The sequence below is a fragment of the Symphalangus syndactylus genome, chromosome 24 (assembly GCF_028878055.3).
Source record: "Symphalangus syndactylus isolate Jambi chromosome 24, NHGRI_mSymSyn1-v2.1_pri, whole genome shotgun sequence".
Lineage (NCBI taxonomy): Eukaryota > Metazoa > Chordata > Mammalia > Primates > Hylobatidae > Symphalangus > Symphalangus syndactylus.
Genome location: NC_072446.2, coordinates 20,928,222 through 20,943,086, shown reverse-complemented (window position 1 = coordinate 20,943,086; position 14,865 = coordinate 20,928,222). Strand labels below are relative to the sequence as shown.

The 14,865-nt window shown below is 48.1% G+C and overlaps 1 protein-coding gene across 1 annotated transcript in view; it reads right to left on the bottom strand.

The window, feature by feature from the left end:
• The window catches only part of ATP9A (ATPase phospholipid transporting 9A (putative)), a 174,123-nt gene that overhangs the window by 12,289 nt on the left and 146,969 nt on the right, over nt 1–14,865 (bottom strand). Inside the window, exons 19-23 of the mRNA XM_055266582.2 lie at nt 11,865–11,963; nt 8,793–8,882; nt 8,524–8,668; nt 7,337–7,401; nt 3,545–3,700 (exon numbers count right to left, since the gene is read on the bottom strand). Of these exons, the coding sequence (XP_055122557.2) occupies nt 3,545–3,700; nt 7,337–7,401; nt 8,524–8,668; nt 8,793–8,882; nt 11,865–11,963 (555 nt within the window). The remainder of the gene's footprint in view (nt 1–3,544; nt 3,701–7,336; nt 7,402–8,523; nt 8,669–8,792; nt 8,883–11,864; nt 11,964–14,865) is intronic.

The following is a 14,865-nucleotide window of genomic DNA, read 5'->3' as shown; positions in this document are numbered from 1 at the left end:
GTTGTGAACATTTATTAAGTTCCAGGACCCAGGAATGCTTTGCACATGAGCACAGCTGATCTCCAGAGCAGCCCACAGGATCAAGTCCTACTATCACCCACACTTTACAGAAGGGGAGGCTAAGCAGGTAAACAGCCCTGCAGGACTCAAGCCCAGCTGTGGCCACAGAGCGCACACTTCTAAACAGCTCGGAATCCCCACCTCTGTAGGCACGCACACTGCTAACCAAGCTGCCGGAGGTATGGAAACACATACGGAAAAAGAGCCTCTGAAGTGTCTACGGGGCCTGGGATGGCAGAGAAGGCTTCACTTCTTATATTACATGTTTCGGTATTTGGGGAAATTTTTGAAAAGAGCATGGTGACAGATTATTTTTGCAATTAGACAAACGCAATGAAGATATTTACAAACCCTCGTGGAAATGTCTGCTTCCTGCTTTGGAAAATATTAGCTGCTGGTAATGATGAATAGGCTGGGGAGATCCAATCAGGCTTGAAGCTCTGTTAGCTCCGTCTCTGGACCTCTATGGGCTAACAGAGGAAACATGGTCTCCAAGCTGGTATCTATTCGTATAAAGCTGAAGGAAGGCCAGAGACAAACACTGCCTGAAAGCTTTTAGAAAGCAGAAGAAAGCAAGGCAGAGATACCCTAGTCATTAGAAATAGCATCAGACCAGGGCTAGCTCCCCAGAGCACCTTCAATGGACATAGAGAGAAAGCAAGTGAGAAACACGTGTTTTCTTGGCACAGAGCTCATAGCGCAGGTGCTTCTGAGCGCCACGGCCACAGGAGGCCCCAGTTCACCCTGGCTGCGCCAGAAAAGCCACTTTTCCAGTGACTTTTCACCCAGGCTGTGCCGCTGCTTAGGAAGGATGGTTGTAAAAATGTCAAGAATCTGTTGTTTATTTTCCAAACCAGTATCAGGAGCCCCTTCCTCTAAAAGGGTCATCCTAACCATAAAGTCTTCATCTCAACAACAGCACTTTGGGAAAAATAAAAACACTGTGTTCTCTGACAGACTCATGTCCCGGTGCAATTCTAACTGGGACTTCCCCTTGGCCATTTTCAGCACAGTGGACAGGGGTTAAAGGCATTTTTTTTTTTTTTTTTTTTTTTTTTTTTTTTTTTTTTTTGAGACGGAGTCTCACTCTGTCGCCCAGGCTGGAGTGCAGTGGCGCAATCTCGGCTCACTGCAAGCTCCGCCTCCCGGGTTCACGCCATTGTCCTGCCTCAGCCTCTCCGAGTAGCTGGGACTACAGGCGCCCGCCACCACGCCCGGCTAATTTTTTGTATTTTTAGTAGAGACGGGGTTTCACCGTGGTCTCGATCTCCTGACCTCGTGATCCGCCCGCCTTGGCCTCCCAAAGTGCTGGGATTACAAGCGTGAGCCACCGCGCCCGGCTGGCATTTTCTTTAGCACAAAGAACAATGCCTCATCCTGGAATTCTTTTTCTACATCAATGTTAACGGTAACATCCAGTTTTTGAAGAAGTCAGCTCATCCCGGCCAGCTTTTGTGTGTGTCCAAGGATGGGCTAATTAATCTCCCAGTGATTAAAACCACAGCATTACCCCGTTCAATTGGTGAGTTAACATAGAAGTACAGATGTGGTCTGGTGAACCACAGCAGCTGTTTGGGTTTAGATCATTTTGATGAAAGTCACTTTAAGGCTCCCCTACTCACAATTGCAATAGACATTTAAAACATAAAATCACCCCCAAAAAACTGGGGTGTAGCCAGTGGATGGTGAATTCTCATGTACCCAAAGCAGCACTACCTGATACATTGTACAAGGCAGACCGCCTTTCAAGTATGATTAAACATTCTCACAAATTAAAATATCACCTGATGTTTACATATTACCTTGTTTCACTCCTACTAATCATGGTAAGGATGCCTTGGCACTGATGCCTTAAAAACTTCTCTGTTTTTCGCAGTGGCCCTGTCCGAGGGCAAGGAGGGTCTCATCATCCCCGTTTTACAGGTGGGAAGACTGAGGCCTAGAGTAGTAAAGTCATTTGCTCAAGGTCTCACAGACCGTTAGTGGTATGGCCAGAAGGAGACGTGAGTTCCAGGATCTACTGCGCCTACATTCTCACCACTCAACTGGGAGCATTTTCACCTCAGTGCTCAAAAAGGAAGATCAATCAATAGCTTTTCAACACCAAAAATATTTTCCTTCCCTCCTTTGGCCTCCTTTCTACTCCACACTTAATAGCTACAGACTGATGGCAAATTTTGTTGTTGTTGTTGTTTTTGAGATGGAGTCTCACTCTGTTGCCCAGGCTGGAGGGCAGTGGCACAATCTCAGCTCACTGCAACCTCCACTTCCCAGGTTCAAGTGATTCTCGTGCCTCAGCCTCCCAAGTAGCTGGGAGTATAGGTGCATGCCACCACGTCCAGCTAATTTTTGTATTTTTAGTAGAGACAGGGTTTCACCATGTTGACCAGACTGGTCTCGAACTCCTGGCCTGAAGCAATCCGCCCACCTCGGCCTCCCAATGTGCTGGGATTACAGGCATGAGCCACTGCGCCTGGCTTATGATGACAGATTTTGAAGAAGTTTGTGAGAGAGAAGGTGGGAAAATATATACTCTAGAATCCTTTTATGAAAAAGCAAGATGGGAACAAGATGTTAACTTCCAAGGGTATCCGTGATCATAATAACTAAACTCATTTCCCCCACTGAGCTCTGCTGGGAGACAGAACCGTGATGCCGAGTCAACCTCAGTGCCAGGTGTCATGCTGACCCCTGCAAGTGGACACGGTCCCAGGCCCTCCAATGACAAGTCTATCAAGAAGGATACTCAGATTGTGACTGCAGGCTTTGAGGTCCACCTGCCTAAGCTGACTGAATCCCCGCGGGACACTGCAATTTCTCATCCATACTCAGCCTCAGCCTCCCCATCCGTAAAATGGACTCAGGCCATTGTGAGGCTTATGTGAGACACTGCATTGTGAACACTTAGCCTGATGCCTAGGGTACAGGAAGCACACAAGCAAAGTATGTTCTTCTTTAGTGGTTGTTCTCTGATGGCCCTTACCTCTGCAAAAGGTGAAAAACCAGGGCCTGAATAGTCATTCAGCATTTAACTCTGCGTCTTTCACTCCAGCAAACAAATTATAACAACCTACCCACAATTAAAATAACTCATGTACACTCCACTTGCCCCATGCCAGGCACTGGATGTCACCACTGCTAACGCACACATCCTCACCACATGGCAGGAATGACCAGCACCGCTTAACAGGGGAGGAATCTTGAGCACCAAGAAGTTCAGGGACTGGCTCAAGGTCTATCAGCTGGAATGCAGCCAGGTGGGGGATTTAAACTGGCCAGGTAGGGGTGACAGCTCCAAAGCATAATCTAATTCCCAGGCTTTTGCCATGATAATTATATAGCCATATGCACCCGTGCAGAGGGACCAGCTGCCCACTCACCTACATGGTACAGCCACATGTACATGTGCAGAGGGACCAGCTGCCCACACACCTACATGGTATAGCCACATGTACATGTGCAGAGGGGCCAGCTGTCCACTCACCTGCATGGTGCTGATACAGAGGCTCCTGTGAATCACGAACTGGCTGAGGGCGGCTGACCGCTTGTAGCTGTTCCGGCCGTGCACCATAAGCAACCGGCCAAGATGCTTAAATTGAGTGATGGAGAAGTCTGCAGCCAACGAAGCCTGTTTTCCTTCCTAAAATCCAATAAAATTAGGCACCGTCAGAAGCACAAGAGGTCAGGGCAAACACATTTTCTTTCACTGAAAAAGCAAGACATTGTAAGGAGATCTTTGAAGAACTTCAAGGAAGAAATTCTTTGGTTTCAAGCTATACGCAGTTGGTGGTCCAAGTCTAAATTTGATTTTAAAAGGGGAGTTTATTTAAATAAAAACCAATCTGAATTGCATACAGTTATAATTTGGAGGTCAAGTGGATCTAATATTAAGCCTTGGGAGTTCAGCCCACCCCATAAGTAGCAAAGAATCATTTAAAGATAGATATTTTAAAACATTCAGTTCCCTTCAGAGCTAATTAAACATGAGGCAAAAACCCAGAGTTACTAACAATATTAGACAGGATACTCCTGAATACACAGCTCTGCACACTCACAGAAGTGGGAATAACTTGCAGTGCAACCATATAATGGAATTCTCTCATTCTGTATTTTTTAATTTTTATTTTTTCTTGAGACTGGGTCCCACTCTGTCACGCAGGCTGGAGTGCAGTGGTATGATCTCAGCTTACAGCAACTTCTGCCTCCCAGGTTCAAGCGATCCTCCCACCTCAGCCTCCCGAGCAGCTGGGAGCACAGACACGCACCAACACACCTGACTAATTTAGTTATTTTTGGTAGAGATGGGGTCTCTCCACGTTGCCGAGTTTGGTCTCGAACTCCTGAGCTCAAGCCATCCGCCCACCTTAGCCTCCCAAAGTGCTGGGGTTCCAGGCATGAGCAGCTGCACCTGGGCGAATTCTCTCATTTTAAAAGGCAGTGACAGCCAACAATAAAGGGACAGAGGGACATGAGAGCCTCTGGATGTGACGCAACAGGAAAAACACCAATTCCCTTTGTACGGTGCTCATGCCAAACCAGAATCGGAACCGAATCAATCTGACGGGTTGAAGGACTGCGTGCCGTGAGACACTCCACAACTGTCCTGAATGCTTCAAAAATGTCACTGACATGAAAAACAAAACACCCTCTAACCAAACAAAAAGAGAGAAAAGCGTTCTACAATAAAGAAGATCAGAAACACGAGGACATGCTAATAAATGTGATTTGCGATCCTTCCTGGAGCTTTTATTATTTAAGCTGTGAAGACACTCAGAGGACAGATGGGGGAATTTGAGCATGAATATTATACAGTACCATTATATCAATGTTACACGGGGTTGAGCATGAATATTATATAGTACCATTGTATCAATGTTACATGAGGTGGGGGTGGGGGTGGGGGCGGGCGGGGCGTGGTTATGATGTTACTTTCTTTGTGTGAGAGAATGTCCTTGTTCTAAAGAGATCCAGCTGAAATATTTAGGGGTAACATTACAGACAATTTACTTTCTACTGATTCAAAGAAAGAAAGATAATGTAGCAAATAGTAACAACTGGCCAAAGTGAAGCGTAGATGGATGCTCACTGTTCTATTTCAACTTTTCCATTGTTGTATTTCAACTTTTGACATTTTTCAAAATAAAAAGGTAGAGTCAGAGTAAGAAGTGATGGCTCTGTATGCTCTCATGTAGGAACAAATCCATGATGTAACAGATTTAAGCAAGCTGCATAACAAAATGTACAGTGTGTTTTCAATTTTAAAAAATACATGAAAATTATATATATACACATACATGTGTAAGATATGTGTATAGATAGCAAATATATACACACTCATAACCAGTAATATACACACAGAAAAAATGTTGAGAATAACCAGTGTTACTCATTTGATGCAGTTACCTAAAAGATGCGTTTTACTTCTAGATTCTTTTATTTTATGTTATATGTATTTTCTAGACAGTCTCAATCTGTCACCCAGAGTGCAGTGGCACAATCTCCGCTCACTGCAACCTCTGCCTCCTAGGTTCAAGCAATTCTCCTGCCTCAGCCTCCCGAGTAGCTAGAATTACAGGCACCCACTGCCATGCCTGGCTAATTTTTGTATTTTTAGTAGAGACAGCCAGGCTGGTCTTGAACTCCTGACCTCAGGTAATTTGCCCACCTTGGCCTCCCAGTGTGCTGGGATTACAGGTGTGAGCCACTGAACCTGGCCTAGATTATTTTAATTTTTTATAGTGAGCACTATTACTTTTATATCCCAAGAAACAAAGGAATCAGAATACCATTTTTAATTGAAGGGAAAATGCTTTAATTTTTATAAGAACTGGTAGAGAATTCCATTAAACTCAAAAACATGCTTCTTAAAAACTGTATTCAGGGAATCTATACAGACTTCTGATATATCTCATTCAAAAATCATTTCACTCTGCAACTTCAAATCATCATCATCTTGCTGAGAACCAGAGAACCAGAAAGGGTGGGAAAGAGGGGGAAAAAAAGCCCTATGGGTCAGCCAAAGTCATGAAGCTATGCAACAGGATGGACAGGGAGCATCTCTGCTGCTCCCTCCGGGCCTTGGCACTCCTATACTTCACACACACTTCTTTTCTTTTTTTTTTTTTTTTGAGATGGAGTTTTGCTCTTTCACCTAGGCAAGAGTACAGTGGCTCAATCTCGATTCACTACAACCTCCACCTCCGGGGTTCAAGTGATTCTCCTGCCTCAGCCTCCTGAGTAGCTGGGATTACAGGCATGTGCCATCACATCTCGCTAATTTTTGTATTTTTAGTAGAGATGGGGTTTCACCATGTTTGCCAGGCTGGTCTCGAACTCCTGAGCTCAAGTGATCCTGCCGCCTCAGCCTCCCAAACTGCTGGGATTACAGGCATGAGCCACCACTTCCGGCCCTTCACGCACAGTCCTAACAAACTCGGTGACCCATCTTCTTGCCTCTTGTCATTTAGAGGTCACAAATTAGGGCCGAGTAAACTATAAGAGGCAAGCGCACAATTGGCAAGGGGAAAAAGACAGAAAAAATATTTCCTAACATACCAACTTTTAAAAATTATACCTGCCAAGGCCTTTTGGTGAGAAGTGAACCAAGCCACACTCTTCCATAGCGCCCAAGAGATTAGCACAGAGCAGGATAACTAAGGCTTTTACTGACAATGCTGCCTGTCCCAGAGAAGTCTGAAGTATACTTACCAGACCCTAAGAATATAGAGAAACTTTTTTTTTTTTTTTTTGAGACGGACTCTTGTTCTGTTGCCCAGGCTGGAGTGCAGTGGCACAATCTCGGCTTACTGCAACCTCTGCCACCCGGGTTTAAGTAATTCTCCTATCTCAGCCTCTCAAGTAGCTGTGATTACAGGCACTCACCACCATGCCCAGCTAATTTTTGTATTTTCAGTAGAGACAGGGTTTCTCTAAGTTGGCCAGGCTGGCCTCAAACTCCTGACCTCAAGTGATCCACCTGCCTCAGCCTCCCAAAGTGCTGGGATTACAGGCGTGAGCCACCACACCCGGCCTAGAAACACTTTTTCTTTTTTTAAATTCAGGTCTTGGCAAACAAAAAGCCAACATTCATCTGTCTGTAAGATGTAGCAATACAGACCTCTATCTTCCCGGTGACACGAGGTAACTATGACACATGGTTCCTTATGTTTTATCATTCTTTATCTGGAATTTCCAGAAGGCTTAAAGCTGTGTCTTTGAGGGAAAAAGAACCAAGAAACTACAGCAAGTGGAGCCGAGCAGAGGGAAACACTCTCACCTTTCCTTCCACTCCTACGCCGCAGTCAGATTCCTGAATCATGCTGACGTCATTGCCTCCGTCCCCTGTGAGCCACATAGACCAGAGAGAAAAGATGTTTCATTCTTACCTTAAACAAGAACGTATGCTTGTCTTTACTGCACTCTCGTCTTTCACGGAGCGCTTGCTGAGTGCCTGGCCTGCCCTGTCCATTCCATCTCTCCAACCCCTTGCACTACCAAGATCCTGTTTCACAGGCAGAGTGGCTGAGTGTCAGAGAGCCCAGGCAGCTTGCCGAGGGTCCCGGCACTGAGCAGCAGCAGTGGGACTGTGTCCACATAGGCAGTTACTACCACCTGTCCTCCTCGGAGGCTGGGATACCCCAGGATTACCATCAGCAGCAACTTGTGGTGCTCTTACTGGACGCTTTCCATGCAGCGTGGCAAGCACATTTTAAAGGTGATCCTTTTTAGGCTGAGCACAGCGGCTCATGACTGTAATCCCAGCACTTTGGGAGGCCGAGGCGGGCAGATCACCTGAGGTCAGGAGTTCGAGACCAGCCTGGCCAACATGGAGAAACCTCGTCTCTACTAAAAATACAAAAATTAGCCACACATGGTGGCACGCGCCTGTAGTCCCAGCTACTTGGGAGGCTGAGGCAGGAGAATCACTTGAACCCGGGAGGCGGAGGTTGCAATGAGCTGAGATTGTGTCACTGCACTCCAGCTGCCCAGCGACAGAGTGTGACTCCGTCTTTAAAAAAAAAAAAAAAAAAAAAACAGTGACCCCTTTTAGTCTTCGTGACACCATTTAAGGAAGCCACAATTATTATTCCCATTCTACCAAAAGCAAACTGAGGCTCAGACAGGTGAAAGAAGCCACCTGGGGCACCCACTGGGAAAAGCCAGTGGAAAGATTTGAACCCAGATCCAACCCCACAGTGTGTGGTCTCCACCCCCTGGACGGCTGCACTCTTGAGCCACTGGCAAAGGAGTAGAGGCCTGGCACATGCTTATCTGCTCTCCAAGGGAAATATTAAAAATAATAACAAAAAGAGCCAAAGTCTGCGAGGTGGAGAAAAATCATGACCTGAACAAAGGGGCCTGGGGAATTTGAAGAACGAGCAGCAGTGTCCAAATATCCTTAGGGAAAGGGAGCCTGGCGCACCGGCAGGCCAGGGCCAGCGGCACAGCCTGAGCCTCGCCTACCTACTGCACAGGTGAGCTTGCCCGTGCGCTCCTGAAGCAGGCGCACGATCTGGGCCTTCTGGGTGGGGGCACAGCGGCAGCAGACTACGGCCGGGCACTGGCAGGCCAGCTCCATGAACTCGTACTCATAGTACTTGAGGCAAACCTGCAGGGTGGAGGGAGGGGTGGTGCGTTGGTGGAGGTCGCTGCCCAGCCTGCAGTGCCCCTGCTGAAGCCAGATAAGCCCCAGGCTGCTGGGAGGACTGGCTCTCAGGGGTCCCCAAGCTCACCTCCAGGGAGTCTCCCGAGATGACCAGGGCACAATCATGCTTCCTGCGGAAGGCATTCAGCTCGAGGTGAGCCTCCCCGCGGTTGGTCACCTGGAAGGGAACAGAGATGGAGAAGGAGGCATTGCTCTCCAGAGATGATAGAACAATAAACAGTGGCTTCCAGGAGCCCACATGAAGACAACGGCCACCCCAGCCAGGGGTCCCTCCCCTCCCCTGCCACCAGAGGTAGCACCAAATGGAATCCTATTGGTTATGATTCTGCAGGAATCAAGAGAGCCCATGTGCCAACCACCACATACAATTTCCCCCAGGACTAAAAATGCCTGTACTGGCCGAGCGCAGTGACTCACGTCTGTAATCCCAGCACTTTGGGAGGCTGAAGCGGGCAGATCACTTGAAGTCAGGAGTTTGAGACCAGCCTTGCTAACATAGTGAAACCCACTCTCTACTAAAAATAGAAAATTAGCCAGGCGTGGTGGTGGGCGCCTGTAATTCCAGCTACTTGGGAGGCTGAGGCAGGAGAATCACTTGAACCCAGGAGGCAGAGGCTGCAGTGAGCCGAGATCATGCCACTGCACTGGCAGCCTGGGCAACAGAGCAAGACTCGTCTTTAAAAAAAAAAAAAAAAAAAAAAAAAAGGCCGGGCGCAGTGGCTTACGCCTGTAATCTCAGCACTTTGGGTGGTCGAGGTGGGCTGATCACCTGAGGTCAGGAGTTCAAGACCAGCCTGACCCACATGGAGAAACCCCATCTCTACTAAAAATACAAAATTAGCCAGGCTTGGTGGTGCATGCCTATAATCCCAGCTACTTGGGAAGGCTGAGGCAGGAGAATCGCTTGAACCTGGGAGGTGGAGGTTGTGGTGAGCCGAGATCACGCCATTGCACTCCAGCCCGGGCAACAAGAGCAAAACTCTGTCTCAAAAAAAAAAGCCTGTACTTTCATTTTAAGCCAGGCATTGGACTACACACTCACAGGATTTTTCTCATTTATTTCTCACAACGGCTCTATGAGGTGCCAAAAAGAAGACAGCTCTATTTTGCACCTAAGGAAACTGAAGCATGGTGACATTTGCTAGCCTGACTAAAGGCACATGGCTAGTATGCTGTAGCACAGGTATGCAGAGCCAGGCACCTAGCAGGGGCTGGGCCACTTTTCTGTAAAGGACCAGATGTTAACTATTGTAGGCTTTGAGGACCACATGGTCTCCATCACAACCACTCAGCTCTGCCGTTGTAATCCAAAAGCAGTCGTACACCATACGCAAACGAGCGGGTCTGTCTACACTCCAATAAAACAAAATACCTGCTGTTTAGAAAAACAGGTGGCTAGCACATAGGTCATTAGTTTGTAATCCCTGAATTCTAGAACAGGCAGTCAATTCTCATTATTCATAGTAGCTACGTTTTCTAAAGTCACTGTGAACATTGAATTAGCAAATACTAAACCATCACCTGTAAGGGAAATACAGGGTTAGGTTTTTGCCCCTGGTCGCAATATCTTCACAAATATATAACCTTATTTTATGTGTGTTTCTAAACACCTGGATTCATTAACACTGAACTCACAGCCACCAGTGCTGTAACTCATGCCTGAAGGAAGCTCATCTAACACACGCATTTTCTCCATAAGTCACATCAACAGCCTCCCTGCACTTAGGAACATGAGCCAACAAAGAAGTGCTGTGCTGGGGCCATTTTAAACGACAAACTGCCAACAAAAAGCACAAAAATGCGAAAAACCTGATACTTAATGGACTGCAAAAAGGACACTTGTTCGTCACATGAGGCTGAAAGAAGGAGGGAGTGTGTGGCCTTGTTCAACCTCAGGTGGGAATGTATGTCTCAGGCAGCTAAAGTTTTAAGCCACTCTAGGCCGGGTGCAGTGGCTCACGCCTGTAATCGCAGCACTTTGGGAGGCTGAAGTGGGAGGATCACCTGAGGTCAGGGGTTCGAGACCAGCCTGGCCAACATGGTGAAACCCTGTCTCTACTAAAAATACAAAAATTAGCCAGGCCTGGTGGCAGGCGCCTGTAATCCCAGCTACTTGGGAGGCTGAGGCAGGAGAATTGCTTGAACCCCGGAGGTGGAGGTTGCAGTGAGCCGAGATTTCACCACTGCACTCCAGCCTGGGTGATAAGAGCAAGGCCCCATCTCCAAAAATATATATATATATATTTAAGCCACTCTACGTATGACCGTGAAAATATCAAGAGTAATGACTTGGAGGTCACAGATAAATTTTGGGAGGAGGAGAATTCACCAAGAATCTGTGAATGATGAGAACTGACTATACCTGCCTCTACACAACACTATGCTATTTCAAAAACCCCTGGATTTTTTGAAGCTTCTGTGTGCTATGGACCAAAGGCAGGGGTGAGGGGGAGACCCCCAAACATCTAGAGACCCTCCAGTTGTTTGCCACTGTGGCTCTGGTTTCAAATCAGTGGGATTACTATATCCTGCCCCAAAGAGGACCCGGTCCCCCCACCTCCCCAGTGCAATAAAGCCTAGCATAGTCCTCACTGGTAGCAGTTCCTGATGTGCGCATCATCTCCGTCAATGCCTGCCACAAGGGCGGGCGATTTCTCATTTGCCCATCCAATTCACCTCCTTCAAAAGGCTCCTCAATGGTCCTAAATGCTTCCCCGCTCAGGAGGGCAGATAGACAAGCATCTGTGGCCTGGAATTTCTTTCTTATCCAAGGACTTGACTTTCAGCGGTTCAGTGATATCCCAGGAATCCCATGCGTAATTTCATGTGTATGAGTGGGTCTGCATCTTTCGGGCGGAGTGCCTGACTTTCATCAGCTTCTCAAAGGGACCATGACCCCCAAAAGGTTAAGAGCACGGCATTAGCGCAGGACTAGAAGGAGGTGCTCCTAAACCACTACTGGAAGGAACTCTCCAGCCGGCGCCGGGGTCATTCATCATCCCATCCAAAGCAACCGTGGTTGATGCTCCCCACCCTAGGTGCTGCCCCCACCCTTCTTAAGGGGCCCACTCGAAGTTAGGAGGTTATAAGACAAACTGAACATCACCCCCACATGGCCCTAACACAGAGGACAGTTTACCAGCCGAAAAACGTGGATGTCTTGGTTTCTGGTCACCAGATGTGCATTCTTCGCTGTGCATGTAGCTGTCTCCAGCTTGTCCCCTGTCAGCATCCAAACCTGAAATCATGGCATGACAGAGGTCCTGTTTATTCGTTTTTGAGGCCGGCCTGTCATCTGCAACAGCTGAGTTTCCAAGAACATGGAGCTGAACTTGGTATGTTCCGTTTACCTCCTGCCGACTCGTGCTGTCCCCAACACAACACAGCAAGCGCCCTGGCCGAAGGGCTCTGGGACTCCAAGCAACCACTGCTGGTAGCGGCAAAAACTGGCAGATGCTTCTAGAAAGGGCCATTTGGCCACACACTACAGGAGGTACTATGAAGCTCGGTCCTTGGACCGCATAATTCCCCTTCTGAGGATTTTTCTTAAAGTGATAAATATCCTAAAAGAAGGGAAAGGCTGTACAAGTGAGGGGGCACTTCTCTGTCCTACAGGAAACACTCATTTTTGACGCTGTGGACTTTCTATGTAGTTGGATGGGCAAGACAGACCCTCCTGGAGTTTAACTCAGCTTATAAAACGCTGACCGTAAATGAGTCGGGTTCTTCCTTATCGTGCATTAGGTCACACTGCATTTCTCTGCTGTGGGCTCAGAGAGGGGAGATGACTTGCCCCAAACCGCACAGCTACCTCTTGTCCTAACCAGGCCCAGAATCCGGGTCTTCAGAGTCCTCATGGAATGTGCTTCCTGCTCTGTGATTTTACCTCATTAACCCTTTTGTTCTCTTTGTTCTCTTTGCTCCCAGCTGGGAGCAGTCTTGGGGCTATCGGTCAAAGAAAATCTGGATAGTAGGGAAAGTATAGGAAAGAAGATCACGACAAATGTCTCCCGAGTGTCCACTACGTGCCCAGCACCCACACTGAGCTCCCTGTTACTTTCATGACAGCTTCTGGAGGCTGGAAATGGAAGCACTAAGAGCTTCAGTCATTTGCCAAGGGTCACAGAAGAAATAAAGGGAGATGTAGGATGGGGACCCAGGCAGTGAGACGGGCAGAAGGAAGGCACTGGGCACCTCTCAGGGCTGAGCCTCCTGGGCCCTCTCCCCTAGCTGGGTCTGTTTTCCCTCAATATCCCGCCTGTCCTAAAAATAATGTTCTTTTTGGTGAGCCTCACTTAGTCATAGTTCTCAGGGTTTGATGTAAGAGAACAAACACTGGGGAAGGAATTGGGAAGTTCAAGTTCCAGAAAAGCATGAAAAGAACGATCAGGTGCACGACGTGGCTAATGTCCCATGCTGGGATGAAGGGAAGGTACTACAGGAAGGGTCCAAGACCCCAGCTCCAGTCCCGGCTCTGCTGCTTCTCATGTGAGAACCTGGGGAATGGAGACGCCTCACTCGGCCTCAGTTTCTACATCCATACGAGGGGCTGACTTAGAAAATATCCTGTGCAGCCAGGCGTGGTGGCTCACGCCTGTAATCCCAACACTTTGGGAGGCCGAGGTGGGTGGATCACTTGAGGTCAGGAGTTCGAGACCAGCCTGACCAACATGGAGAAACCCCATCTCTACTAAATATACAAAATTATCCAGGTATGGTGGCACATACCTATAATCCCAGCTACTTGGGAGGCTGAGGCAGAAGAATCTCTTGAACCCAGGAGGTGGAGATTGCAGTGAACAGAGATCACACCACTACACTATACACCAGCCTGGGTGACAGAGCGAAACTCTGTCTCAAAAAAAAAGAGAAAAGAAAAGAAAATTTCCTGTGCAAGATCGTATTTTAGACTTTAATTACCAACTAACCTGCCCCATCCCAGGCACTCCCCTCCTCCTCTCATCTAACAGGAAACTAGAAAGGTAAGTCACATGCACACTCTGAGAATAAAATATCTCGTCTTGGGATAACACAGTTTTGAGAAGGAGAAAAACCCCAGGACAAAGATGGAAGTAGAAAATGGAAACTCCAGAAGTCTTAGGAATGGCCAGGGCCCAACTGCAGACCCCACGATGAAGCAGAAATGGGCCTCCAGCAGCCAGACTTCCAGAAGCAAGGTCCCATTGGTGATTTCCTTATGATGAACCAGGCCTGTGAGCTAAATGCAAGCGACAGAATTGGATTTACAAGGAAACAGGCACGCAGGGGTGGGAGTCCCCAGTGGGCCTGAATGTCGCCTGGCGTCTAACCTGTCCTCCTGCCATGGCCCTGCTGAAAGGACAGGCCCCAGGATGCAGCAGAGAGCCACTTTGGAGTGGAGGCCGGTGGCAGGCACACGTCTCCAGGAGCTCCAGGCCAATGAGTTTGTTTGTTCACACCTCCCTTGGTCCACTGAGGACCACGTCCTCACGCGCCCTCTGCTGGCCTCTCCAGATTCAACTCCTAGTATTTTTTTTGGGCCGCCACTAGTAGAGTGCAAAATGCTAATACAACAGTGTGATGGCGCTGGCGGTCACTCTGCTGGGTGGTCACTCACTCACTCGGCCACACGGCAGACAGACCGGCGTGCCTATCACTCAACTAGAATTTAATCAGCAGCCATGCACGCTGGACACTGCTCGGCCTTGAGCACCAGGAAGCCCAGTGGAGTCAGGGGAGTCATCAGTACAGTAAAGGCAAACGCTACACAAGATGTCTTCCAAAATCAGGGCTGGAGGGCCAGGCACAGTGGCTCACACCTGTAATCCTAGCACTTCGGAGGCCGAGATGGACAGATCACCTGAGGTCAGGAGTTCAAAACCAGCCTGGCCAACATGGGGAAACCCACTATCTACAAAAATATAAAAATCAGCCAGGCGTGGTGGTACGTGCCTGTAATCCCAGCTACTAGGGAGACTGAGGCACAAGAATCGCTGGAATCCAGGAAGCAGAGGTTGCAGTTAACCAAGATCGTGCCACTGCATTCTAGCCTGGGCGACACAGCGAGACTCCTTCTCAAAAAAAAAAAAAAAAATCAGGGTTGGAGGGGCAGAAACAGTGGCTGTGGCCCATTGCAGATAAGGCACTCCTGGTCTCCTCTG